At 37.9% G+C, this 27,627-nt stretch overlaps 1 protein-coding gene across 8 annotated transcripts in view; it reads left to right on the top strand.

Annotated features, from left to right (window-relative positions):
• The window catches only part of DIAPH3 (diaphanous related formin 3), a 569,530-nt gene that overhangs the window by 306,080 nt on the left and 235,823 nt on the right, over nt 1-27,627 (top strand). For 7 of the 8 annotated variants that reach the window (XM_025263061.3, XM_025263062.3, XM_025263060.3 and 4 more), the window contains 2 exons: nt 6,106-6,345; nt 23,813-23,942. In XM_025263061.3, coding sequence (XP_025118846.3) covers nt 6,106-6,345; nt 23,813-23,942 — 370 coding nt within the window. The remainder of the gene's footprint in view (nt 1-6,105; nt 6,346-23,812; nt 23,943-27,627) is intronic. The other variant, XM_044926876.2, reaches the window with a different exon arrangement.

The following is a 27,627-nucleotide window of genomic DNA, read 5'->3' as shown; positions in this document are numbered from 1 at the left end:
TTTTTGTATAATTCTTGGCTTTATCTTGCTCCTATGGCAAAATGTAAAAAAAAATGCCATGTGTACTTTGCTGTTGTATAGTTTAAAAAATAACTTTAGCTTATCAGTTTTATTATCATAAGTGCACATTTATTTAAAAGAACAGTCTTGATAGTCTGAGCACTATCCAGGAATAAGGCACTTGAATAGCTATGTTTTTGATGCCTTTCCTGAAGTGCAATGAACTTTTTTTTTTTTTTTTTTTTTAATTCTGAGGATTCTGGAGATCATGAAAATATTGGCCAGCTAAACAGTAAAAGGTAGATATTTTTCATATAGTTTGCTTAGGAAAATCAAGTTCTAAACCCTTTCTGAAGGATCTTAGTCTCTTGTTAGACCTTCTTCCTTTTCAGATGGCACTTTCCTCCCATCCCTGTGTCGTTTTTTATAGTCTTGTCTTTCACAAAGATCCACTTGTTTTTTTCACCTTCTCCTTACTTCTCACACCTGTCTTACAGGGAGTGGAAGAATTAGCTAGTATGAAAATGTGAGTGGCAAATGCAGTATCAGGGGACAGTAAAAGTGGATCTGGAAATATTTAGGGTAGTTGGGTATACGCAGAAGGAAAGAACGGAATGTGAAGAGGAGCAGGCAGAGCTCACAACAGGGTATCTCGTCTCCATAGTGTTTTATCTAATAACTGCTATGGGGAAATTAAAGTGTATTCTTGTCCGTAGAAAAATATGGTAGAAGTAGTTTGAGTATCAGATGGCTTTTAAGTTGCAGTTGTTATCTTTCATGTTATGATGCTCTGAGTGTCTTGCACACTTAGTTGGCAGCAAGTTAGCTCTAGACTCATGCCCTCTGGCCCTGTGACCTTGCAGGAGTCATTTAACTTTCCAGAAACACTGTCCCATTATTCCTTATAATTATGTATTTAGAAAGTGTCTAAAGTAAAGGTTTAAAGCAGTATTGATAAATTAATTCAGACTCAAGCTAGTAGCTTTTCAGTCAGCAGGTTACTTATGTTAGCAAGTTAAATGAATGATTAATTAGTCTTACAACAACTTACTACAAGATATGGAGTGTGTTCTCAAACTTCTTGTGAGGTGTGCCTGTGCAAGGCTGCAGGCAAGAAGTGGAAAAACCCAACAAGTTTTGAAAAAGTTTGCTCCTGAAATACCGTGTTTGTAAAAGAAACTGAATAAAGAGGACCAGATATGGTGTTAAATGTAGTTGGTATAAAAATGTTAAATTCTGTTTTTCTCCCCTGTGAAATAATAGATAAAATTAAAATTATACGTGGAAAACATAACCATAATGAGATTATGGGAGATTATATCTCCTGGAAGACTTTTCCTCCTCTTTGCCCTTTAAGACAGATGGCAAGAATTTGATGACACAAGGGCAGCAACCACGACTTCTGTGCCACTCACAGCACTGAGTGGGCACCCAGTCAATGCTTGTTGGTTCATTGATTTTCTAAAGGTCTTTTTGTCTTACTTTGTACCTGCTCCAACCATACAAATGTTGCCAGTGAACAAAATCTTGAAATAAAAATTAATCTTTGTTTTCTGGATATTGCTTTGGATTTTATCCAGTCTCTGTTCTTAGGTGTTTTCATTCTGGTATGTGATGTCTATGGTCATGTGATGGGGTGGTTGCCAGAGCACTACTCCCTGCCTTCAAAAAATAGTAGTAAAATCAAAATATTTTTACTTTCTTTTTTATGCCTTTAGTTTGATCTCCAAAGTATAACTCAGTGTTACAAGATTTTGGTGCTGTGAGTTTACAATGCTAAGACCCTGTAGTAAAAAATGTAAAGGATACCTCTGGAAAAAATGAATTCTAATTTGTTCTAACCTTCTAATTATTTGCTATCTTATAGTTAAGTTTTATAATCTTTCCTTTTCTTCTTTTTTAATGACTTTCTGTTAGCTTTGAGAATATTTTTTGAGCATCATAGCTCTCCATTTCTCCATCCAGTCTAGTCTTTGGCAGATAAATTTTTGAGGAAGAAAACCAGAGTGCAGATGTCCAGTTTGAAGGGCTGAGGAAACCCTCAGGATTTAAAAAAAAATTTTTTTTTTAATTTTTAACCTTTTTCTTTGATCCCATCTGAAGAACTAGACTTTGATTTGACCAATAAGAAAAATAACTGCTGTTATCTTTATAGATCACAAGATTTAGGTCTTAGAACATTAGGTTTCATTGAGGTCTTTTCTTTCTTTTAAATAAAAGGGAAAGCCATTTGGTCTGGGGCATCAGTGTAGGCTGAACGGTAGACTATAAACAGGCTCGAGTTCTGGTGATTTCTCAAGTTCCTTTCCAATATGGTAATTTTGTTCACTAAAATGCATTTGTTTATTTTCAGTCAAGATACTAACTTTTCAAATTTGGGAGGAAAAAAACAATATGAAAAAGACATCCAATTACAAAAAGTGTTAAAAGATCTGTTTACATTAGTCTTCCTGACTTTGCTTTGTTGGGACTTTCCATAAACTCATGGCACTTTTCCCTGCATTACATCACAGACTTTATTTTTTCAAGGAACCTGTCCCTAGTGCCAGGCAGACTCATTACTCATATAAATCTAGGTTATAGTTTTCTAGGAAAATTAATTACTTTGTACTGGCTACATATGGTGAGCTTGTCAGCAGGAAAGCTTTAACAAACTTTGGGGTAGTTTAATATAGGCTTTTACGTAGTCTTTTTTTTCTATTTGCACATGAGGTAGTATATTAATATATGTTAAAATTAATATATATATATAATATATATATAAAATTTTGCAATAATAATGTTTTGCATCAGGTATTAGAGAATTCTTTCCTTGTTTATTGTTGTTTTTGTTCATGTTCAGTCTCTAAGTCATGTCCTACTCTTTGCAACCCCATAAACAGCAGCTCAGTGATTGCATCTAACCATCTCTCATCCTCTGTTGTCCCCTTTATCTCCCACCCTCAATCTTTCCCACCTCTGGGTCTTTTCCAGGGAGTCACTTCTTCACATCAGGTAGCCAAAGTATTGGAGCTTCAGCATTAAGAGTCTTCTCCAACACCACAGTTCAAAAGCATCAATTCTTCAGATCTCAGCTTTCTTTAAAGTCCAACTCTTACATCTGTACATGAATACTGGAGAAACCATAGTTTTACTAGATGGACCTTTGTTGGCAAAGCGATGTCTCTGCTTTTTAATACGTTGTCTAGGTTGGTCATAGCTTTTCCTCCAAGGAGCAAGTGTCTTTTAATTTCATGGTTCTTGTTTATAGCAAAGTACCAAATACCTGACTTCATAATCATTACTGAGGGCATAGGCTGAAAGCAGAGATGGCTGTGGGTCCATAATACCCCTTCTGAATGGCTATAACCATATGTGTGCGTGTGACTGCTCCCTTGTATGTCTTATTGTTCTGAAGACTAAATTAAAAGTAGCACAATCTGGAATCAAGATTGCTGGGAGAAATATCAATAACCTCAGATATGCAGATGACATCACCCTTATGGCAGAAAGTGAAGAGGAACTAAAAAGCCTGTTGATGAAGGTGAAAGAGGAGAGTGAAAAAGTTGGCTTAAAGCTCAACATTCAGAAAACGAAGATCATGACCTCTGGTCCCATCACTTCATGGGAAATAGATGGGGAAACAGTAGAAACAGTGTCAGACTTTATTTTTCTGGGCTCCAAAATCACTGCAGATGGTGACTGCAGCCATGAATTAAAAGACGCTTACTCCTTGGAAGGAAAGTTATGACCAACCTAGATAGCATATTCAAAAACAGAGACATTACTTTGCCAACAAAGGTCCGTCTAGTCAAGGCTAAGGTTTTTCCAGTGGTCATGTATGGATGTGAGAGTTGGACTGTGAAGAAGGCTGAGCGCCGAAGAATTGATGCTTTTGAACTGTGGTGTTGGAGAATATTCTTGCGAGTCCCTTGGACTGCAAGGAGATCCAACCAGTCCATTCTGAAGGAGACCAGCCCTGGGATTTCTTTGGAAGGAATGATGCTAAAGCTGAAACTCCAGTACTTTGGCCACCTCATGCGAAGAGTTGACTCATTGGAAAAGACTCTAATGCTGGGATGGATTGGGGGCAGGAGGAGAAGGGGATGACAGAGGATGAGATGGCTGGATGGCATCACTGACTCTATGGACGTGAGTCTGAGTGAACTCCAGGAGTTGGTGATGGACAGAGAGTGCTGCGATTCATGGGTCGCAAAGAGTCGGACACAACTGAGCAACTGAAGTGTTCAGAACTGACTGAATAGAGTATCATACAGAATGGTCCAGTACAATATAGTTATGTACAAATAGTAAATTTGTAATATTTAAATAAGGATACAAATTCCAGGTAAGTAAGTCCATTTGGAAACATTGTATAACAAATGAAATGACTTTATGAGAAGTAATCACAGATTATATCTACTTTCTGTGCTAAGACATACAACATCCAAACAATGATTTGTGCCCACTAAGAATGAGTATCCTAAGAAGGCCTCACTTTGTCTTTCTAAAATTTATTTTTATTACTAGAGTCATTCTATAAAGTAATTCGTAATGTTTCCCATACTTTAAAAAATTGTCCCTTTTGAGCTTACAGTTTCTATACTTCTAGGAGAAAATATTTTCTCTATATGGGAACTTGAAGACATTGCTTGGATTCAAGGAATTTTAAAATATTCCTTAGAGTACTTTGTAGAGGGACTTCTTAATAACTGCATTAGTTTAGGTTTTAGAATCTTGATTGTATACACCTAAGCATTTAACAGGTCAAATGGGTGGGAGAATACTATATGTACATTAGATATTTAAATTATTTGCTGAGAAAGTAGTAACTCTAAGAGTTCTGTTCATCTGAAGATACTCTCTCCGAGGTATCTCCTGAGAACTCTTTATTGCTCCAGTTTTGTTAGATGAGTTAACTGGGTTATCTTTCTGTGTTAGTAAGGTGGTATCTGTAGTGTCCTTTTGGAGTCTAATAAAGTTCAGGCTTTTGTATGGTATATTTTATTTTAAATAACAGTCATTATATTATGAGCAGATAGCTTTCTGTCTCCTTAATGAAATCCTATAAGCTTCACATGAATTTTTTTTTTTTTTTTTTTTTTTTTTTTTTTTTTTTTTAGCTTTTCCTTTAGGGTCTGTGACAAACACAGCTCTTTCCTATTTTAATCTTATATTCTGTCACTGTTTCTTCCTTGACCTTGCCTCAAAATACTGATGTTTATGATTGTTATTGAAGTTCACTGGTTTTGGTACTGCTGCACCATCAATCTGCTTTGTCTCAAATTTCTAATATGTTTGGTCAAAGAATTCACATGTAACTTAAACAATGTACATCCCAAGTCCTCCGGCTCCTTCCTTCGTGTGTTGCTTGGATGTGGTTTGGGGGTAGATTGAAGGCTGGAGCTTTCTGGCCCTCTAGCCCCTTGTTCTTTGTGATGCTCTCAGCCCCTCTCACACCCAGGACAGGAGCCTGAGTCTGACTGCGCCTCTCGTGTGCGTGGCCAACTGTGGCAGCCGCTGGGCTCCCGCTCTGCGCGCTTCCCAGCTCTAACTACCCCAAGCCCGTGGTGGGTGTCACTCTGCAGCCCTGTGTTTCTGAAGGAAGTCAATTTAGCACAAATTGAGACCTATTTACTCGCCCTTGATCTAACACACACTGTTAGTCAGCAGGGTTCTTGTGGACAACAGTTGCTCTTTGAAGAAAACAAACCCTCTTTAGACCTGTCTGAATCTGTTAAATATGACCCAGCATTTTCAGTATTGAACAAAAATTAAAGCAGTGCTATGTATGAATGCTCTGTAATTTTTTGCATCTGTATCCTGTTACGTTTTAAAAATTGTTTTTTAAAAATTATGTGTACTTTATTACTCAGTTAAACTTTGTCACTTAACTGAAGCTTTCTTTTCAACAAGCATTTAAATTGTTAATTTTTTCTTTGAGGGATGACTGGATTCTTCACAGAAACATGCAGGGTTTTTCTCTCTTCCCGCTATCAGTTTTAGGGGACATATTGCTTCTTCCGTACTGTCATACCAATGAATCATCCCAGATTACTTGCAGCCACACAGTACTAAAGTATACCATGCATTTTAAAGGAAATCTGCTATTTTCTCTTCAATCAGATGAGCAATGTGAAGAGACTACGGCCACGGCTCAGTGCTATTCTCTTTAAGCTTCAGTTTGAAGAGCAGGTGAACAACATCAAACCTGACATCATGGCTGTCAGTGCTGCCTGTGAAGAGATCAAGAAGAGCAGGGGCTTCAGCAAGTTGCTGGAACTGGTGTTGCTAATGGGAAACTACATGAATGCTGGCTCCCGGAATGCACAAACCTTCGGATTTAACCTTAGCTCTCTCTGTAAAGTGAGTTTGTTATTTGTTTTTCCAATTTATTTCTTAATTGGAGGAAAATTGCTTTACAATGTGGTATTGGTTTCTGCCACACAACAGTGCAAATCAGCCATAATTATACATATATATCACCTCCCTCTGAACACTTATTCTTAAATATCAGCCCTGACTACATTATTTATTCTTTAATTTGATGTGCTCGTTGTCAATAACTTAAACTGAACCATCAACCCAAACCCAGAGTGAACTGAGCTAATTTACTCAACCTCTGAACTAAATCCAAATATTAATTATCTCTGATCTGCAAATTCAAATGAAGGATTTTTGTTTAATAGCAAGATAGTGTTGTAAATCTATGGTTTCTCAAACTGATGATATGGAACATCAAAATATTATTTAAGCCTAATATTCATTCAGTATAAATACCTGCATATGACAGTATATATATTGAGAATTGCTTGTGATTGCCACTAAAATTTTTACCTTTGGCTATTTAAATGTTTCTTTACATTTTTCTTTTTTGAAAGCTGACGAAAGGGAAAGAAAATTGAGACTGCTTTATATAAAAAGAAAGTCATATTAGGAATAAACATAACTCAGAAGTCATTAATGATTTTGAGATATTTCTATTAAAATATAATGTTGGAGGAGATGAAAATTTAGTAAGTTTAGAGGTTTTTTTCCCCTTCAGTTTCTTCTGTAGGTTAAATTTTCTTAGAGCAAATCCATTCAGTGTTTTATATAGCAGAGCTCTAAGAAGCGGGCCATAGTAATAGTGCTTTATTGATCTGCTTACAACAAATTCTTCTCAGTTACACAGCACAAGAAAAGCTTTCTCTTATTCTTGACCTGGTCACATCTACACTCCCTGATTAAGGAATTTGATTATTGTTATTGCCAGTTTGATAGGGGAGGCAAGAAACACGCTCAGCTTTAGCTGTGGGTTACTGAATGGTTAGTCTCTTGGTGCTTTCCTGGCTTTTCTTGCACGATTCCCCTGGCTTATGCCTCCTTTTGATAGCAGTGCCTTGTGAACTTTTCTCCTCTCCCATATCCATTTTTTCACTCTTCTCTCCGTGTTTTCTTAGCCTGCTGTGTTCAGTGAAGATCCCTAGCAAGAATTAAGATGGGATTCATAAGACATGTGTTAAAGACTGCACATTTATAGAGTGCTTACTTACTCTTGTGTAAAACGCTTGTCCTCATCATTTCATTTTATGTATATGATTAATATTTACCTGGGATACATGGAATTCATATTTTTCATATGTAAGCCATTAAGGATACTTAAATATTTCAGTGGACCTGTATACTAAAGTTATGACAGCAGAGTTAAGAGAGAACGGCTAGCTGGACAAAGGGAGGGCAGTTACTTACTTGGAGAGGAGCAAGAATTTGAGCTGGATCTGGAAGGATGAGTGGATGTTTCCTGAGAGGAAAAAGCATTCTAAAAAAGCATCAACAGTTCATATAAAGGGTTATATCATGGCATGTATGAGTATACCAAGTGATCAGTTACTGTTGAAGGGACTTCACTGGTAGCTCAGATGGTAAAGAATCTGCCTGCAATGCGGGGGATTTGGGGTCGATCCCTGGATCAGGAAGATCCCCTGAAGAGCGAAATGGCAACTCACTCCAGTACTCTTGCCTAGAGAATTCCATGGACAGAGGAGCCTGGTGGACTACAGTCCATGGGGTTGCTAAGAGTCAGACATGACTGAACAACTCACACTTTCCCTTTTGGATGGAGGAGGAGTAGAGAAAATAGAAATGAAATAGTAAGCTGGTCTCGATGAAGAGCTTAGGTGTCATGCCATACGGTAAAGGCTTTATGAAGGCATGTTAGTTCTGTAGATCAAGTGATGTTATCATCTGTCTTCCAGGAAGATAATTGTAGCAGCAGGATGGAAGAAAGGCGAGCTGCACCTTCCAGTACTGTCACCATTAGCCATATATGACTTTTCAAATTTCAGTCAATTACTATTTAAGTAAACTTAAAAATTTTTAGTTCCTCAGTCACACTTAGCATGTTTCAAGTGAGTCAGTGTCCGTACATGCAGACAGCACGTTTCCATCACTGTTCTATTGGACAGCATTGGGTTAGGGGGTTATAGTGGGCAGAGACTCAGTGATTGGCTAACCTGTGTCACATAACCTATGAGGGTACCAGGGGAAATGGAGCTGAGAGGATAGCTGGGGATGGAAGAGGAAAAAGGGAGGATTCAAAGATAATTCCTTGCTACTGACGTGTTTGAAACTGTTGCTCAAAAGAGAGATCAGTTCAGGCTGATTTTGGTGTTTCCTATCTCTAGTTTCTAGAGTAGGCAATGGTGACCCACTCCTGTATTCCTGGCTGGGAGATCCCATGCAGAGAGGAGCCTGGTGGGCTACAGTCCTTGGGGTTGCGAAAGTCAGATACGACTCAGTGACTAAACCACAAACAGCAGTCTCTGTTACCTCAGTGTCTTAAAAGGCATCTGCTTGAAGCTGCCTTCTTTATATATTTTACATATATTTGAGGGTCCACTATGAAATGGTCACTGTGCTCTGAGATGATGGAGGTCTGACTAAGGTAGTTGCAAAGGGGTAGAGGGGATGGAGGGAAGTGTCCACATTTAAGGAACATCTAGGAATTGGGAGGGCATGGTGATTATGAGTTTGGAGTCTGAAGGGCAAGGAGGCAAGCAAGATTGCCAGTTCAAGCTTCCCCTGAGAAGAAAGGAAGAAAAATAGGGCTGGGGGTGAGATGGCAGAGAAGTTGAGTCCACATGTGGAAACTACTGGAGTTTGCTTCAGACTGCTGAGCATCTGTTCTGGCTTCAGATTGTGTATCTCGGAACAATGACCAGCTCACAGGAAGCTGACTACATGCCTTCCCTCATGCCTTCCTTCAAAGAGAGGTGGAGACAAGAGGTTAGGTCTGATTAACGAAGACGAAGTGCCTCGTGTAGTGCTTGGTCCGTAGTAAATGCTGAATAAATAGCTGCTGAATGGATAGCAGTGCACAAAGCAGTGCATTCAGTGTTGTGTAAAGACAGTGTTGTTATGTAGTTGAAAACAGATATCCTCTCATATTGATACACAGTTGCTGATGCATAATGATTTAAAACCCTTTGCAAATACAGTGCCTGCTGCTAATATTTTACTGTAGTCAAGCTATAAACCTGTTAATCTGTCTCCAGATAATAGGTTTGACTATATTTTCAGTCAGCGTTACTGGATATTTTGATCTTCCCTGTTAGGAGCCTTCTGTTATACAAGAAACAAAATAAATACTACAACTTCATATTTTTTATTAGCCTACATGTCAAGTTGAAAGCATATATTGAACAAGATGATATCTCATCATGTTTGTTATCAGAAGTAGCAGCTTGATCTTTGACAATTGTGATTGAATTTTCACACTGAGCATGAAGCATTTGCTTTGATGATAAGCCCCATACAAGGAATTCCATATTTATTTGACAGTAGAAAGACAGGGTAATATTTTAATCTGTTCAAACATGCTGGGTAATTATATGCCATTTAATATTCTATATCCAAAATCTTTACTTTTAAGTGTGCTTTATAAATTTAGCTTAAGTGTGTGGAAAGTTAAATTGTTAACTTTGCATTGTTCAGAGATAAATACATGAATAGTGAATTCTATATGCATTGTAATTTGGTTTTAGGGACTATATTATCTTCTTTTATATCTGTGATTGAGATGACTAATAAACTATATTATAATTTATATTATGATAAACTATATTATAATAAAACTATAACATCACTGACTCAATGGACATGAGTTTGAGCAATCTCTGGATGATGGTAATGGACAGGGAAGCCTGGAGTGCTACAGTTCATGGGTCACAAAGAGTTGGACACAACTGAGCAATGGAACTGAACCATAATAAATGAGTTCAGAAAGAAAAGATTTTACTTTCTTTTACCCAAAGATTTGATAGGGTCTGTGATAAATATAAAGATAAAATTTGAGACATAAAGTAACCATAGACTAGAATGTATTAAGATATAAGTGTAAATTAAAGTCGGTGGTAGGCTTGAGGCTTTCTGACGGAAAAAGCGAAGTGCAGAACATGGTCATGAGACTTTGTGAACTAAATATTTTAATTTCTCTTATTAGCCAAGGCTGCACTTCATGCGAAAATTTCATGCAAAAATTTTGCCTGAATTTCATTATAAATGGAACATAGGATGTTGAGCAGTGTTCTTTTAAATAGCAAATGAAAAAAAATCAATGTCATGAAGATCTTTCTTTTAGAAACATCTCCCCACCCCCCATCAGCCACCCCCTTCCCTTGCAAATATGTACTCAGAGCCTGTTACAGGGTAACACTCTAAGAGAACCCTCATAGTAAGATGCTGCTGCTGCTGCTATTTAGTTACAAAGTCACGTTCGACTCTTTGAGACCTCATGGACTGTAGCCTGCCATGCGCCTCTGTCCATGGAATTTCCGAAGCAAGAGTACTGCAGGTCCTGAATAAAATATAATAATCTCAAACTGCTTATTATCCAAATTTAAGTAATATCTTTGGAGGATTTTATGAATGACAAGCACTCTCTCCATTCTTCTATATAGTCTGATGTTTATCCTTTTAAAAAGCCAAGCCATCAGAAAGCAAGGCACTTATACCATTTTGCTTAAACTAGGGATAGCATTACTATAACTGAAAAGTACAGATGTATCATCTGTTAATAAGCAGTTTGAGATTACATTCTTTTATCCGGACCTGCTCTTGACTAAATGCAAATTTGTATCCTTAGAAATCCAATCAGCAATCAGGTAGGTGCTTGTCTGACCAAAATGCCCACCTAGAAATATGTATATGTTGTTGGTGCTAAAATTAGTAATTTTAGAGAACCTGTGTGGAGCCAGGTAAGTCAGTATTCTAGAAAAAGGGGGTTGACTCAACCATCAAACTCAACACCATATCAAATATATGAGATGATTTTAACTTGTTTTTGAAAAGATGTTGTCAATTCAGAAACAATGATTTATAACATGCTTGTATATATTACTGATGTCTGCTAAAATGTGTGATTTCTAAATAATGAATCATCCTAATCAGTACAATTGAATGATGGAGCTATTGTTCTAGGTAGCTAAACTGACTACCTGTACTGGGATAGTAAATATAAGTTTTGGAAGAGTTTACCGGTTATAATAAGTTATATCAGTTTATGTAGTGTTAGTTGGAGGGGAGGGATTACAGAAAAACATCACTGTTGATTTATCTATAAATTTATCCATATTGTCACTTATCGGAAATTTCCTATTGTCAGTGGCAGTAGAATGTTCAATTAATTCATTTCAGAGGTGAAGCTATCAAAGCATATGTAGTAATGGGACGGTTGGTATCGGGAGTTAGATATTAAATGCAATGGTGGCAGGCCAGTTTGAATTCTGTCTGTTACCTTTTCAAGTGCATGAAATTCTTATTTGGTCTGTATGTTTCTTTTATAAGCAGAGACTAACCAAAAGTCGGATAATTTCACCAAAGCTGTGATGGGGAGGATTTTTAGAAATGTGTTTAGTCTCTTCATTCTTTGGTGCCTTTGCCAGCTGTCGTGAGTGATCTCTTGAAGCTGTGCACAGCTCTCCTTCAGAGCTTCAGTTCTCACCCCACAGCACCCTTTACATTTAGCAATGTGTCAGCCTCGCGTCAGATCAGGTACTTCAGCAGGCGTGGATGAGGATCCTGATGAGTGGCATCTTCAAAAAGATCCCACAGGTGATCTTTAATGTTCAGACTGAACCGAGAATCATTTTATATGTCTTCTGCCCGACTTACTTACCCCAGAATGAACAATCCCTTATAGGTGGCCTGGAACCAACTAACCAACAAACACGCAAAAGCTAAACCTAACCAATATGAGAGCAAAACAAAAATGAAACAACTGTACTTCCTCACTTAAGGATGAGTGGTGAAAATATTCCCCCAAACTGCTGCTTTTCTTTGGTGCCACGCTGAACACTGTTCTGAAAGTGAAGAAAATGAGTGAAAGGAGTATGAAGCTCAGTGACACGGTGCAACTGAAATAAGCTGATGGTCAGTGTCCTGAGTTATTTTTCAGGACTTGATCTTAGAAAGCAGACTTTCAATGATTATGAAGAGCAGGAAGCAAATCCCTCTACCTGTCACATGTGGTTTATATTCTGCAAGCTTGTCACAGTCACACAGGTTACCACTCGCCATCTTTTTTTGTGAAATCTTGATTCTTGTATATATCACCTTTTCCTTTACTATCTGAAGTTATTTTTAAGAAAGACCTTTGTCAAACAAATCCATTATTCCAACAGCATTTGGTTTTTCAGAAGGATTTTAGAAGAAATTTTATTTGCTATCAGATTGGAAAGCCACCCCAGTAAGTTTTGGCATCCTTTGAAAATAAAGCAGTTTCTGGCCAAAGACTTGAAGATAACAAATGCCACACATCCAGCCAATTAAGTCTGTGAAAAATCTGACTTCCAAAGCAGTGTGAAATTCCTTAGACTGCTTAACTCTATCGGACTCACTCATTAACATATTTAATCGATAGCATTTTCCAAGAAATAATTAATTAGCTTTACTAAATAGTGTTTCTGATAAATTATTCATATTACCTTTGTTTTCTCAGTTGCTCTTAAAATTAGAATTATCCCTTTATTAGAATTGTAAAACCCAGGTGGCTTTGTTCATGAAGAGTCAATGTGCTGCTCATGTGCTGTCCTCTCCCCGCTCTCAAAACCAGAATTCCTGTTCTGTCAAACTCCCTGTCTCTGAAGCTGACAGCCTCAGATTCCTCCACTGTGCTTAGAGATAAAAAAAAAAAAAAGAAAAGATCTTAATGACCCAGATAATCACGATGGTGTGATCACTCAGCTAGAGCCAGACATTCTGGAATGCGAAGTCAAGTGGGCCTTAGGAAGCATCACTATTAACAAAGCTAGTGGAGGTGATGGAATTCCAGTTGAGCTATTTCAGATCCTAAATGATGATGCTGTGAAAGTGTTGCACTCAATATGCCAGCAAATTTGGAAAACTCAGCAGTGGCCACAGGACTGGAAAACATCAGTTTTCATTCGTATGCCAAAGAAAGGCAATGCCAAAGAATGCTCAAAGTAGTGCACAATTGCACTCATCTCACATGCTAGTAAAATAATGCTCAAAATACTCCAAGCCAGGTTTCAACAGCACGTGAACCGTGAACTTCCAGATGTTCAACCTGGATTTAGAAAAGGCAAAGAAACCAGAGATCAAATTGCCAACATCTGCTGGATCATCAAAAAAGCAAGAGAGTTCCAAAAAAACATCTACTTCTGTTTTATTGACTATGCCAAAGCCTTTGACTGTGTGGATCCCAACAAACTGTGGAAAATTCTTCAAGACGTGGGAATACCAGACCACCTGACCTGCCGCTTGAGAAATCTGTATGCAAGTCAGGAAGCAATAGTTAGAACTGGACATGGAACAACAGACTGGTTCCAAATAGGAAACGGAGTACGTCAAGGCTGTATATTGTCACCCTGCTTATTTAACTTATATGCAGAGTACATCATGAGAAACGCTGGGCTGGAGGAAGCACAAGCTAGAATCAAGATTGCCGGCTTGAGTATTAATAACCTCAGATATGCAGATAACACCACCCTATGGCAGAAAGTGAAGAAGAACTAAAGAGCCTCTTGGAGGATAATAGAGAAGAGTGGAAAAGCTGGCTTAAAAACTCAGCATTCAGAAAACTAAGATCATGGCATCCAGTCCCATCACTTCATGGCAAAAAGATATGGAAAAAGTGGAAACAGTGACAGGCTTTATTTCCAAAAAATGAAAATTAAATAAATAAATAAATCTGAAAGAAATCCAAAGCATCTTGTTTATGTTAAGATTTTAAATATCCATTTATTTTGGAGAGATACACAGTATTTTTGAAAAGTGTAATCAACACAGTGATTTTTTTTTAAATATGTATTTAAACATATCAGGGAATAGTTCATTCTATAATTGTAGTTGGTTTCCCTAGTAATTTTTGACCTAGACATTGACTTTTTAAACTTCATATCTGAGCAATTATGATATATTCATTGGCAGTTCATAATCAGACATCCATTTACATGTGGGTACATGTAACTTACACACAGAGGTATTGTTTCAAAGATATACTAAGGACTTTATTCTGCAGGTGAGTTAAGATGGAATGTGATATTGGTAAATATACTTGGCTAGGTCTCTCAAAGATGAAACTTTATAGTTTCATTCAAACATGTTGGTATCATATTTTGTCAGCACTGATCCTGTTAGCAATATGGAAAGACTTTGAGCTTTCCTGGTGGCTCAGATGGTAAAGAATCTGCCTGCAATGCAGGACGCACTAGTTCAATCCCTGAGTTGGAAAGATCCCATGGAGAAGGGAATGGCTACCCACTCCAGTAATCTTGCCTAGAGAATTCCATGGACAGAGGAGCCTGGCAGGGTAAAATCCATATGGTCTCAACAAGTTGGACATGACTGAGTGACTAACACTTTCACTTTTTTCACTTTTGCATTTGAGGTAAAATTCAGGTAGCATTTTATTAATTTTATAGATAGATCAGTAGAAAGGATTCCATGCTTTCAGAACTAGAAAAGATTTCAAGGTAGAAGTATAGAGGCTTTCTAGGCTAGAATTAACATATTACAGAGTTTCAGTATTTTAAGTTGTATTCATTAGCGTTCTTTTATTGTCTTTCTATTTTTAACCACTGTGTTTTTGAGAATTTTGATTCTTTTGATGCATTGTTTGTGTGCGTGTGTGTGTATGTGTGTGCTTAGTTGTTCATTTGTGTCCAACTCTTTGCAACCCCGTGGACTGTAATCTAGATTAAATATTTTGTAGAGGAGCTGTATTTTATAGTGGCTAAGAGCTTTGGATTCACATAGAATCGGGTTCAAATAAATCTTGGTTCTGTTGCATATTAGCTGTGTGTTCTGGGATGTGCTGCGTGATCTTTCCAGTCTCTCTTACTCTCTTAATAATGAGTATAATACCAGCTGCTTCCTCATAGGGATGTTGTGTGTTGTAAGCACTTAACTGGTGTTACAGTATTTGCTAGTCGTGTCTCCTAGTAAGTGCCACACAAACAAGAGTGGCTGCTGTTGTCCTCGGTGTTCGTATTATTCACAAGGTAGGGTCTTCTAGAATGTTTGCGGAGTCATTACAGACCCTGATAATTTTTTCATTTTCCTGGTGTTCAGCAGTGTCTACAACATCTCAAGAGTCAGTGCCAGCTTGATAATGTAATTAGAGTACAGGAACATATATAATGAGAAACAGTTCCAAATCTGACAGTATTCTTAAGATAAAAGTTTCATTATTCGGATTATAAGGGGTTGTAGTTCTTTGGATTCTGAAAATTACCGAGAAGATGCTTAGTTTTAATTTGGGGTATTTTCTTCCTTGTGACTAAAACAATGGAATGTTCTTTAAATGTCATCCAAATATGTGCTGAATACCTTAAAAATATTCCAAAACCTAGCATTGAAGCTACAAAGGTGTTCTATCCCAACTGACAACCAGGCCATGATTTATTACAGGATCTGTTTTTAACATTATTTTGTTTGGAATGAACAGAGCGGTTGAAGAAACTCCATCCATCTTTTTGTTTATTTGACATCTACAGCACATTAAATGTACCTTTAAGAAGCAATATATAAATAAGAAATTCTCCTTAACAGTAATGATTACTCATCAGTAAGATAATTTCTTGACAGTGATACCAAAGGAATCCTGTCAAGCAATGTTAGTGACAATTTAAATAAAGCATATTTCTTAAACTTAAGAATAACGTTTTAAAGCAGATATTTTAGCTTCGTTTTCTTTCCAAGGGAAAGACTATGTTCAAGTTGTGTATTTCTCTTTAACAAAATTAGCATCGTCTCTCAAGCTTTCCTTGTTCTAGCTCAATTGCTGATTATGTATGATGGATAATTAGTAGAAATAGAGTGTGCCCTTTTTGTTTTTAATGTTTATCAAAAGGTAAAAAAAAATATTGATCACATAAGTGAAGACTGTGATAAATGTATTTTGTTGTGCTTTCATACATTTTCATGTGCTTTCTGGAAGGATTTTTTTTTTTTGATTTCCATTTGTGTTTTTTTTTTTCCTTTAAGTGATTTGGGGGAAGGAAGGAAGGGAATAGAGTAATTGAGGCAGTAAGAATACCTTCTCAGCATTGTGCACTTTTTCCTGAGAATGTTAGGAACTGAATGAACAATCTCTGTCCTGGAATTTCAATCAACTAGTAGTTTATTAAGTTCATGCATTATGAACAAATTGTCACTTATCTGTGTTTCTTAACTTCTTATCTTTTATTAGGTATATTTGCAAATCTATTTGGAATTTGAGTATTTTTTTAAGCTCATAATTGTTAAATATAGATTTTGGAGGAATGGGAGACTTTTACTTATTTATTATTCAGTGAGTATATTTTCAAATGATAGATGGTGACCTGTATGGGAGTTGCTAACCTGCTGATGTCAACCATACAGCAAGGATAGAACCCTCCTCCCTCAGTTAGCGTGTTGTCTTTATGATTGTCTCTAAATATTTGAATCTCTGTTTGGCCGACATCCTTAACATTTATTAAATTTGTAGATGCCATAACCTATAGTATGTACCAGAATTCTAATTCTGAAATCTTACCACTCTTGAGGAAAGATCAAAATGATCCAGTTGCTTATTGTTGGATCATAGACATTTCTTGATATATTTCAATCCTTGAAATAGCTGGCCATTTAGTTACATCACAAACAGAGCTAGAAAGCTCTTGCAGGCGCTTGTTTTAATCAGCATTCCACACAGACCATGTGTCTGGACTCACATGAATGGAGCATGAGGAAGGGAGTACACTGGTGACAGTCGAGAGCTGGGAGATCATAGAAGCAGTAGTATTCTCCAGCCATTGCTTTAAAGAGGGAGGTGGGGAGATAGAAGAATTCATTACTGTTGTTGTTGTTCAGTTGCTAAGTCGTGTTGACTCTTTGTGACCCCATCACATGACATGCTTCTCTGTCCATCACTATCTTCCTGAGTTTGCTCAGACTCATGTCCATCAAGTTGGTGATGCCATCCAACCACCTCATCCTCTGTCGTCCCCTTCTCCTCCTGCCTTCAATCTTTCCAAGCATCAGGGTCTTTTCCAATGAGTTTCTTCACACCAGGTGGGCAAAGTATTGAAGGTTCAGCTTCAGCATCAGTCCTTCAAATAAATATTCAGGACATATTTCATATAGGACTGACTGTTTTAATCTCCTTGCTGTCCAAGGGATCTCAAGAGTCTTCTCCAACACACAGTTCAAAAGCATCAATTTTTTGGCACTCAGCTTTGTTTATGGTCCAACTCTCACATCTGTACATGACTACTGGAAAAACCATAGCTTTGACTATATGGACCTTTGTTGGCAAAGGTATTAAAAATGTCTTTGCTTTTTAATACTCTGTCTAGGTTTGTCATAGCTATTCGTCCAAGGAGCAGGCGTCTTTTAATTTTATGGCTGCAATCACTGTCTGCATTTATTTTGGAACCCAAGAAAAGGAAATCTGACACTGTTACCACATTTTCGCCATCTTTTTGCCATGAAGTGATAGAACCAGATGCCATAATCTTATTTTTTTGAATATTGAGTTTTAAGCCAGCATTTTCACCTTCATTCTCCTGGCAAACATGATTCCAACATGTGATTCATCCAGCCCAGCCATTCACATGATGTACTCTCTATAGAAGTTAAACAAGCAGGGTGACATATAGCCTTGACTTACTCCTTTTCCAGTTTTAAACCAGTCCATTGTTCCATGTCTGGTTCTAACGGTTGCTTCTTGTCCTGCATACAGGATCCTCAGGAGGCAGGTAAGGTGGTCTAGTATTCCCATTTCTTTAAGAATATTCTACAGTTTGTTGTGATCCACACAGTCAAAGGCTTTAGCATAGTCAATGAAGCAGAAGTTGATTTTTTATATTTCCTTCCTTTTTCGATGATCCAGTGTATGTTCGTACTCTGATCTCTGATTCCTCTGCCTTTTTTAAATCCAGATTGTACATCGGGAAGTTCTCCATTCGTGTCCTCTGAAGCCTAGCTTGAAGTATTTTGAACATAATCTTCCTGGCATGTGAAATGAGTGCAATTGTATGGTAGTTTGAGCATTCTTTGGCATTGCCTTTCTTTGGGATTGGGATGAAAACTGACCGTTTCCAGTCCTGTGGCTACTGCTGAGTTTTCCAAATTTGCTGGCATAATGAGTGCAGCACTTTCACAGCATCATCTTTTAGGGTTTGAAATACCTTAACTAGAATCCCATCACCTCCACTAGCGTTGTTCATAGTAATTTTTCCTAAGGCCCACTTGAGTTCACACTCCAGGATGTCTGGCTCCAGGTGAGTGACCACATCACTGTGGTTAACTGGGTCATTACGAGCCGTTTTGTACAGTTCTTCTCTGTATTCTTGCCACCGTTTCTTAATCTCTGCTGCTTCTGTTAGGTCCTTGCCATTTTTATCCTTTATTGTGCCTATCTTTTTATAAAATGTTCCCTTAGTATCTCCAATTTCCTTAAAGAGATCTCTAGTCTTTCCCATTCTTTTGTTTCTATTTCTTTGCACTCTTCACTTAAGAAGGTTTTCTTATCTGTCCTTGCTGTTCTCTGGAAATCTGCATTCAGATCGTTATATCTTTTTCTTTTTTTCTTTGGTTTTCACTTCTCTTCTTTTCTCAGCTATTTGTAAGGGCTCTTTAGACAACCTCTTTGCCTTCTTCCATTTCTTTTTCTTGGGGATGGTTTTGGTCATCACCTCCTGTACAATGCTACAAACCTCTGTCCATAGTTCTTCAGGCACTCTCTAATAGATCTAGTCCCTTAAATCTATTTGTCATTTCCACTGTGTAGTCATAAGGGATTTGATTTAGGTCATACCTGAATGGTTCAGTGGTTTTCCCCACTTTTCTTCAATAAAGTCTGAATTTGGCAATAAGGGTTCCTGATCTGAGCCACAGTCAGCTCCCAGTCTTGTTTTTGCTGACTGTATAGTGGTTCTCCATTTTCGACTGCAAAGAATATAATCAGTCTGATTTCGGTGTTGACCAGCTGGTGATGTCCATGTATGGAGTCTTCTCTTGCGTTGTTGGAAGAGGGTGTTTGCTATGACCAGTGTGTTCTCTTGGCAAAACTCTGTTAGCCTTTGCCCTGCTTCATTCTGTACTCCAAGGCCAAATTCACCTGTTACTCCAGGTGTTTCTTGACTTCCTACATTTGCATTCCCGTCCCCTATGAGGAAAAGGACACTTGTCTTCTGGTGTTAATTCTAGGAGGTCTTTAGGTCATCATAGAATCATTCAACTTTAGCTTCTTCAGCTTTAGGGGTTGGGAAGAAACTTGATTTACTGTGATATTTAATGGTTTGCCTTGGAAACAAACCGAGATCATTCTGTCATTTTTGAGATTGCACCCAAGTACTGCATTTTGGACTCGTTTTTTGGCATGAGGGCTACTCCATTTCTTCTAAGGGATTATTGCCCGCAGTAGTTGATGTAATGGTCATCTGATTTAAATTCTCACATTCCTGTCCATTTTAGTTCACTGATTCCTAAAATATCAGTGTTCACTCTTGCCATCTGTTTTACGACATCCAATTTACCTTGTTTCATGGACCTAACGTTCCAGGGTCCTGTGCACTATTGTTCTTACAGCATCAGACTTTAGTTTTACCACCAGATACAACCCCAGTAGGGTGTTGTTTCCGCTTTGGCTCAGTCTCTTCATTCTTTCTGTAGGTATTTCTCCACTCTAACCCAGTAAATAATACTGGGCACCTATCGACCTGGGGAGTTCATCTTTCAGTGTCCTATCTTTTTTGCCTTTTCATACTGTTTATGGGGTCCTCAAGGCAAGAATACCAACGTGGTTTTCCATTCCCTTCTCCACGTTTTATCAGAACTCTCCACCAGAACTCTCCACTTCTCCAGTGAACCAAAAACAAAAAGAAATGACAGTTTTTATAGTGACTCTTTGTTGTACTGGGGAAAACTGTTGTATTTGTGAGAGTTTGATACTTTTACTCTAGCCTTATTCATTAAAACTAATATTATGAATGAAATTGTAGAGATGAAAGATAACTTTTATAAATTATATTAACATTCTCAGTTTATAAGAAAGTTGAGACTGAAAGATTCTGACTCAAGCATGCAAAAATAACTTCTGAACTGAGATTTCAAATAGGTTTCTTTGTATTTTTTAAGACAGATTTTGCAGTATCTATTAACTCTTAAGTCCACTGTAATGTATATTTAATATTTTTGAAGTGAAAGATTTTACAATTTCTTTTCCTGTCCAGTTCGATATTTTCATTTTACTTGTGTGCATCTGAGGTCTAATATCTTGCCGAAGGCGATGTAACTAGTTAAAGGCCAGCTTTAGTGTTATCCTTTAGCAGGTCATTCACACATGTTAGTGGCCATCGGTCTAGTTAGTGATCAGAGTCAGTTTTTTGAGGAAAAGTATTTCAAAACAGGTGCCTTTTATATTCCTTTTAAAAGGCATCATGTAGTAGACTGTTCATATCAGTTAGTTTTTAAAATGCCAGGAAACATTCTTTTGGTTTGCATGTTGAACAGGCCTGTGTAGCATTTGAACCTATTGTAGGAATAATCATGTGAAAGCCATATGAAAATCATATCTATATATGAGTAGCTCTGTATTTCCAGGGAAAAGATAGTTTTTGCATTAGTACATTGTGTCTGTTCATGTTTGTGATGACCCAGAATATCTCTTTTCTGCCACAATTGGATAGTAACTTTCATTTGATGTTTTTTTGATAGTGATATAATATTTATTGACATAGAGTTTGGAAAAATACATATGAATATATGTATATATCTCCGTGTGTATGCATACATATATACGTATATTACTGTTGTTCAGTCACTCCATCGTGTTCAGCTCTTTGAGACCCTGTAGACTACAGCACACCTGCCTTCCCTGTCCTTCACTCTCTCCTGGAAGTTGCTCAAACTCATGTCCATTGAGGGCTTCCCTGGGGGCTCAGATTGTAAAGGATTCTCCTCCAGTGCAGGAGACTTGGGTTCAATCCTGGCTTGGGAAGATCCCCTGGAGAAGGAAATGGCAAGCTGTTCAGTGTTCTTGCCTGGAGAATTCCATGGACAGAGGAGCCTGGTGGGCTATAGTCCATAGGGTCACAAAGAATTTCACACAACTAAGTGACTAACACTTTCACTTTCATGTCCTTTGAGACAATGATGCCATCCAATGCCAGGCTTCCCTGCCCATCATCAACTCCCAGAGTTTGCTCAAGCTCATGTTATCGAGTCAGTGATACCATCCATCCACCTCATCCTCTGTCATCCCCTTCTTCTCCTGCCTTCAATCTTTCCCAGCATCAGAGTCTTTTCTAGTGAGTCAGCTCTTCGCATCAGGTGGCCAAAGTACTGGAGTTTCAGCTTCAGCATCAGTCCTTCCAATGAATATTCAGGACTGATTTCCTTTAGGGTTGACTTGTTTGATCTCCTTGCAGTCCAAGGGACTCTCAAGACAACACCACAGTTCAAAAGCATCAATTATTTTGTTCTCAGCTTTCTTTATAGTCCAACTCTCACATCCATACATGACTACTGGAAAAACCATAGATTTAATATATATTAAAGTAGGAAATTGTTGAAAAGGAAGCAAGTAAGTAGGACTGTACAGTTAAGTATAGCAGGAATCCCACCAGTTCTAAATTGCATCCTGATTTTTTCCCTGCCTTGTATTTATCTGATCTGGTTCATTACTCATTCATAGGGAACACTACCAGGCTGTGTATTTGCCTGTTCACTCTTGGTACCCCCTACCCCCACCGCTCACAAAACCCAAGCTGACTGCTCTTTATACCTGGTTTGTTAGCCTGGTCCCTTCGGTTTAGGGTCAGTCCATCCTGGTCTTCTCTTCAAGTCTCTGTTCTCCTTTCTTTTATTTTAATACTTATTTGTGTTTCCTTAGCTTTGGAGACTAAGAGCTCACAAACTGGTACTCCTAGAATAGTTCAGTCCTCTAAATTCTAAGTATTCTCAACAGTTTATCACCCTCAAGGGATAAAAAGTTGGTTCTTAGGGAGCAAAATTGTCTTTCCTGTCTTACAGTCTTTTTGTGTAAAGCATAGATGTCCATGCAGTACAGAAACAGATATACAGTGTATGCATCATTTTTAAATTTCATATTTACAAATGATTAGGAAAAACATGCCTGAAAAACTTAGTCAGCAATAATGAAAAATAGGTTAAGAAATGAAATATAATATACACTTACATACATCTCCATCCTTTCCCAATGTCTGCATTTAGATGTTGAGTAGAAGCTTCAAGCTCCCTTGTCCCAAACTGAAGCAATCCTTTACCTCTGCCCCGCCTTGGCCTTTCTCCTCGCCCTCCCTGTTCAGCTTCGGTGAATGGCGTCACGTGCGGGTCCGTGCCCAGCTCGTCCCCTTATCTCGTGCCAGAGGCGTTACCGCAGTGTGTTTTCTTCCACTGCCTGGATTATTACTGCAGCTTTAAAAATCATTCTTCCTGCTCTGTGCTTACCCTTGCTCTAATCTTTTATCCACATTGTGCTAGAAGGATCTTTCTAAAATGTACGCCTGATTATCTCTCATCTAGTTAAAAACCTCCCAGTTCTTAGGGATCAGAATTCTTTATCCGCAGAATGGTCTGCCTTTTTTCTAATTTTCTGGCTTTTTCCTTCTCAGATTTCTTTCTACTCTCTCTACTTCCCCCTCCCCCCAACATACACTTTTATTCTGGAGTCACTTAGACTCCTCTCAAGTGCCACTTTCTTCGTCATCTTCGGTCTTATTCAGATGCTCTGCTACTGTGCCTTTGAGGTTTTTGCTTTGCTTCTGCAGCCACATACCACTTCCTGTCTGCCGCTGTTCAGTTCAGGTACCCTGTCCTCCTAGGCACACTGTGTGATTATTTTTACCATACTCTTCGTCACATAGGAAGAAATATGTATTTTCCTTTTTTTACACTAAACGGCTTCCTGAGGAACAACTTATTTGTTGTTGCATCTCCAACTTCTGTAGTATCTAGCAGGCATTCTATAAATACGTGCCAAATGAAAAAATGAACAAGTGTGTGAGGCTGCTTTAAGTGCTAATATTGTATAGATTCTTAGGTTGTCCTGTTTCCCTGAGCATTTTACCATATATTTTCCCCCCATGAAATATTGCATACTAGATTGAATTAAGCTTATTCCTTCTTTACGGGAAATATTAATGATTTAGATCAAAGAACAATATATGATAAGTAGCTTTTCAAGTGTTTAAACATTGGCTTTTCAAATACAGCATTAACTAGTTTTAGAACTGATTTATTTCTTATCTGTAAAAAGAACAGGATTAACGTTATTTAAATAAAAAGATTATCAAAGTATTTTTGATTCTCTGTATTTTTTTCTCCCTCTCATTCTGTTTAGCTAAAGGACACAAAATCAGCAGATCAGAAAACAACACTTCTTCATTTTCTTGTGGAAATATGTGAAGAAAAGCATCCTGATATCCTGAATTTTGTGGATGATTTGGGACATTTGGACAAAGCTAGTAAAGGTTTGTGCTTTTATAGAAAACATTTTCATATTCTGGGTCTTAAGTTGGTATAGAAAATAATGCCTTTTATTTGAATGTACTTGCCTCTTTGTCACAGTGTTTTCATACTGAATGCATCATTTTAAAATTAGAAAGTCACAGGACATTTGCTTTATGAATTGTCATTTCTGCAGCTGTGAGTTTAGTTTGTTTGCTTGGGTAATGAGACCCTCTGTTCAGAAGCTGGGAGCTCTGCAGTCTCGGCCCGGTGAACCCCTGCAGCCCAGCTCTGCCGAGCCCCTCACTGTACCCTGCACGGTGCTCCCTGCACGGGTGTCACTTCAAACACCTGGGACGAGTGTGAGTTTGAGCCAAGCGCCTGTAGGCAGCGTCCCCTTGGCCTGAATTCTGAATCTCCATCCACCCGCCTTGCACGTAGAGTGTGCTTCCTTTGCCCCAGCAGGCACCAAACTGCCAGAGATTCCAGTCACTCCTCCCTAAAGCCCCAGGTTCTAACCTCCTTATCCCCACTGTGGATTTATGTTTGGTTATAGAAAGGGTCAGAGACAGGATAGGCCTTATTGATATTATTTATATTTGCCTTGAATGTGACTTAGGCAATTTTTTGATCATCTGAAGAATCTAGGTTGTATATCAAATCAGTTCTGTGGGAAAAAACTTGACTCAAAAAATGAATTTATGAGTACACTTGTGTATGAATATATACAAATGTATGGATATATATTTTGGATGATACTTCATTTGGACCAGGAGAATATCTGTATTCTTTATGTGTAGGCCACTGGTTATTTATCAACTTAAAGAAGAATACTTTTTTCCTGCATTATACTGAATATTTCTTTTAAAAATCACTTGAATCATTTTATACTCCTATGAGACTATTTCTTCTATAAAGTGGGCTTTGTAGCACGTATTTTGCAGAGAGACATGTGACTGCATGAGAAATTCTTTCACATTTTTTCCTGAGATATATGTTTCTTTCAAGTGTATATCTTGTACAGCTGTTGCAAAAAAAGAAGTTGGAAACAATTAATCTGTTTTTTTAAGACATAAAGTAAACTTTTAAACTTTTCCTCTCTTGCAGTCTAATGTTCTAGTGACATTGGATTACTCCTTAGTTTGCACTTGTGCTTCCATAAAATGTTCTTGGCATAAGAAGATAATGTCTGTATGTCTAAGTGTAAATGTTTTAAGGGAATTTAAAAAGGGAAAATAATCCAAATAATTTTCTCATAATTAGCAATGTGAGATTGAGCAAAAGAGCACAGAGAAGAAAAGAAAAACATAAAAAATGACTCACTGATACTCAAAATAGCTTTTCAGTGATTAAGTTCATTAATACAAGGATGATAACATTCTTAAAACGAATTTTCTTAGATTTTGGAATAAAATTTGACTATACAGGATGAAAAAGAATTGAAAGTGGGTTTTCTTGATGAACGTTAAGCTTGATAAGTAACAGAGGAAAAAGTGTTACCAAGTGCCTTGAAATATGGAGGAATTTCTTTTTCTGGGGAAAAGATGGTTGAATAGTTACTATAACAGCTTATACCAGCATTATGTCTTTAAAAAGAATTAAATCAGTGTGGGCCTTTTCTGATAATAGCAGCTTGGATTTCTGATCATTTCACCGTCTTTTCTACTAGTTCTAAAACCGAACAGTAAGCTGGAATGTGCTTCTCTTTCAGATGTCCTTTTTTAAAAATAAAGTGTTTACTTACGTCTTTATTGGGGTTGCGCTGGGTCTCCTTCGCTGCGCCTGGGCTTTCTCTAGCTGTGGCAGGCCGGGGCTGCTCCTGGTCGCAGTGTGCGGGCCTCTCCCTGAGCTGCCTTCTCTTGTTGTGGAACACAGGCTCTAGGTGTGCAGGCTTCATTGCCCCTGAGGCCCGCGGAACTTTCCCAGAACGGAATCGAGCCTGTGTCCCCTGCATTGACAGGCTGATACTTATCCATTATGCCACCATGTGAGTTCTCAGATGCATTTTTTATGGTAAAACTTATTTTCTAACAGTTTTTGCTACGAATTAAGTTTTCAAAATATCATTTATCTATTTTGACTCATTTGATTGTGCTAAAAATCCAGTATAAATATTATATTTTGCTTTTGAGAAATGTTTAACTTTCATAAGGGCTTGCTTGCAGAGTTGTAACTCGGTAATGAGATTCTTCTGCTTTCTCTTTCGGTGTTTCTGTGGGGGCATTCTGGGGCCTTGGAGGCTTTAGTTTCCATCTGTTACAGTAGAGGCATGCATTTGTGTATGGGTCAGCAGATACCGTGAACGAGTTTCACAGGGAGCAGCCGACTTCATATTTGAAATAGAAAAGCCATCACTGAGAGAATTTTTTTTATAGTGTAGGTGATTGTTGAGCCTAATTTCTTTTTATGATTGTATTACCTTATTAATAGATGAGATTTTAGAGGAACAAATGTAATGTTTTAGATGAAATAAGTCTGTGTTTGCTTTGGAAAGTTTTAGTGCTCTTGTATTTTATATCATCATTTGAAAGTTTCCAGATTTGAAGTCTCCTCAGTGAGCTATCACATGAATTAAAAAGTATCTTTGTTTTTGAGACACAACAAATCCTGGCCATTAGGTACTCCTGGATCAGCAGGGAGAACTTTCATTACAACTAATGAGCTTACCCGTATGACAATTTTCAAGAATCTACTTCATTAGGGCTGCTTCTCTGCTAAAAGATAATGGCTTACAGCTTTTCTGTTGTATTTCAGTGAAAATATTTTGGGTCATTATTGTATTTCTGTATATCATTGTAATATTTCTTTCCTTTATGGATTTTGAAGGGTTGGATTCATTTTCCCCTGGTCTAAACAGTTGAAATTAATGAACTCTAATCCATGATGGTGTTACTGATTATTTCACAATAATTTCATCATTAAATTGGAATGGTATTTTACTAATGATTAGAAAATATGACCAAACTTTGGGGATTTTGGAATGTATTAAAATAATACCAAGGTAAATTTACAATTTCACCTTGTTGAACCCATGTCTTTTTAGGGTATTATAGCTCTTCCCTGGTGGCTCAGATGGTAAAGAATCTGCCTGCAATGCAGGAGACCTGGGTTCGATCCCTGGGTAGGAAGATCTTCTGGAGAATGGAATGGCAACCCACTCCAATACTGACTGGAGCATTCCATGGACAGAGGAGCCTGGCGGGCTACAGTCCATGGGGTCCCAGAGTCGGACACGACTGAGCGACTAACACTACTATTACTACTACTACTATAGCTCTTCCAGATATTTCCATTCTTCCCTAGATAGTTAACCCTGAATTCTCGAGGTGCCATGCTAATGTGTTTTGTAACTCACTTACTCATTCATTTAACAAGCGCATGCTGTGTGACTACTGTGGACTGTCTTGCTGCTGGTCCAAGGTGTGGTTTCTGTGTCTTGGCGTAGCCCCAGTTACCTTACTCTCATCTGACTTTTGTCCCAACTGACTCCTCCCTTTTCCTCTCACATATTTGACTTCTTCTTCTTCTAAACACCTTTTCAGTAATGCTGTTATTACTGGTCTGATACTGAGTCCTTCCCTTTTTTTCTCCCTGTAGCTTCTCCTTAGGTGATCTCTTTAGTCCCCAAGGGCTTAAATAGAATCATTAAATTAATGACTTACAAATTTTTGGCTAGACTTCCTTCTAAGCCCCACACTTGTATATCTC

This window comes from Bubalus bubalis, chromosome 13 (assembly GCF_019923935.1).
Source record: "Bubalus bubalis isolate 160015118507 breed Murrah chromosome 13, NDDB_SH_1, whole genome shotgun sequence".
Classification (NCBI taxonomy): domain Eukaryota; kingdom Metazoa; phylum Chordata; class Mammalia; order Artiodactyla; family Bovidae; genus Bubalus; species Bubalus bubalis.
Note: the sequence above shows the minus strand (reverse complement) of the source record. Positions and strands in the feature narration are given on the sequence as shown.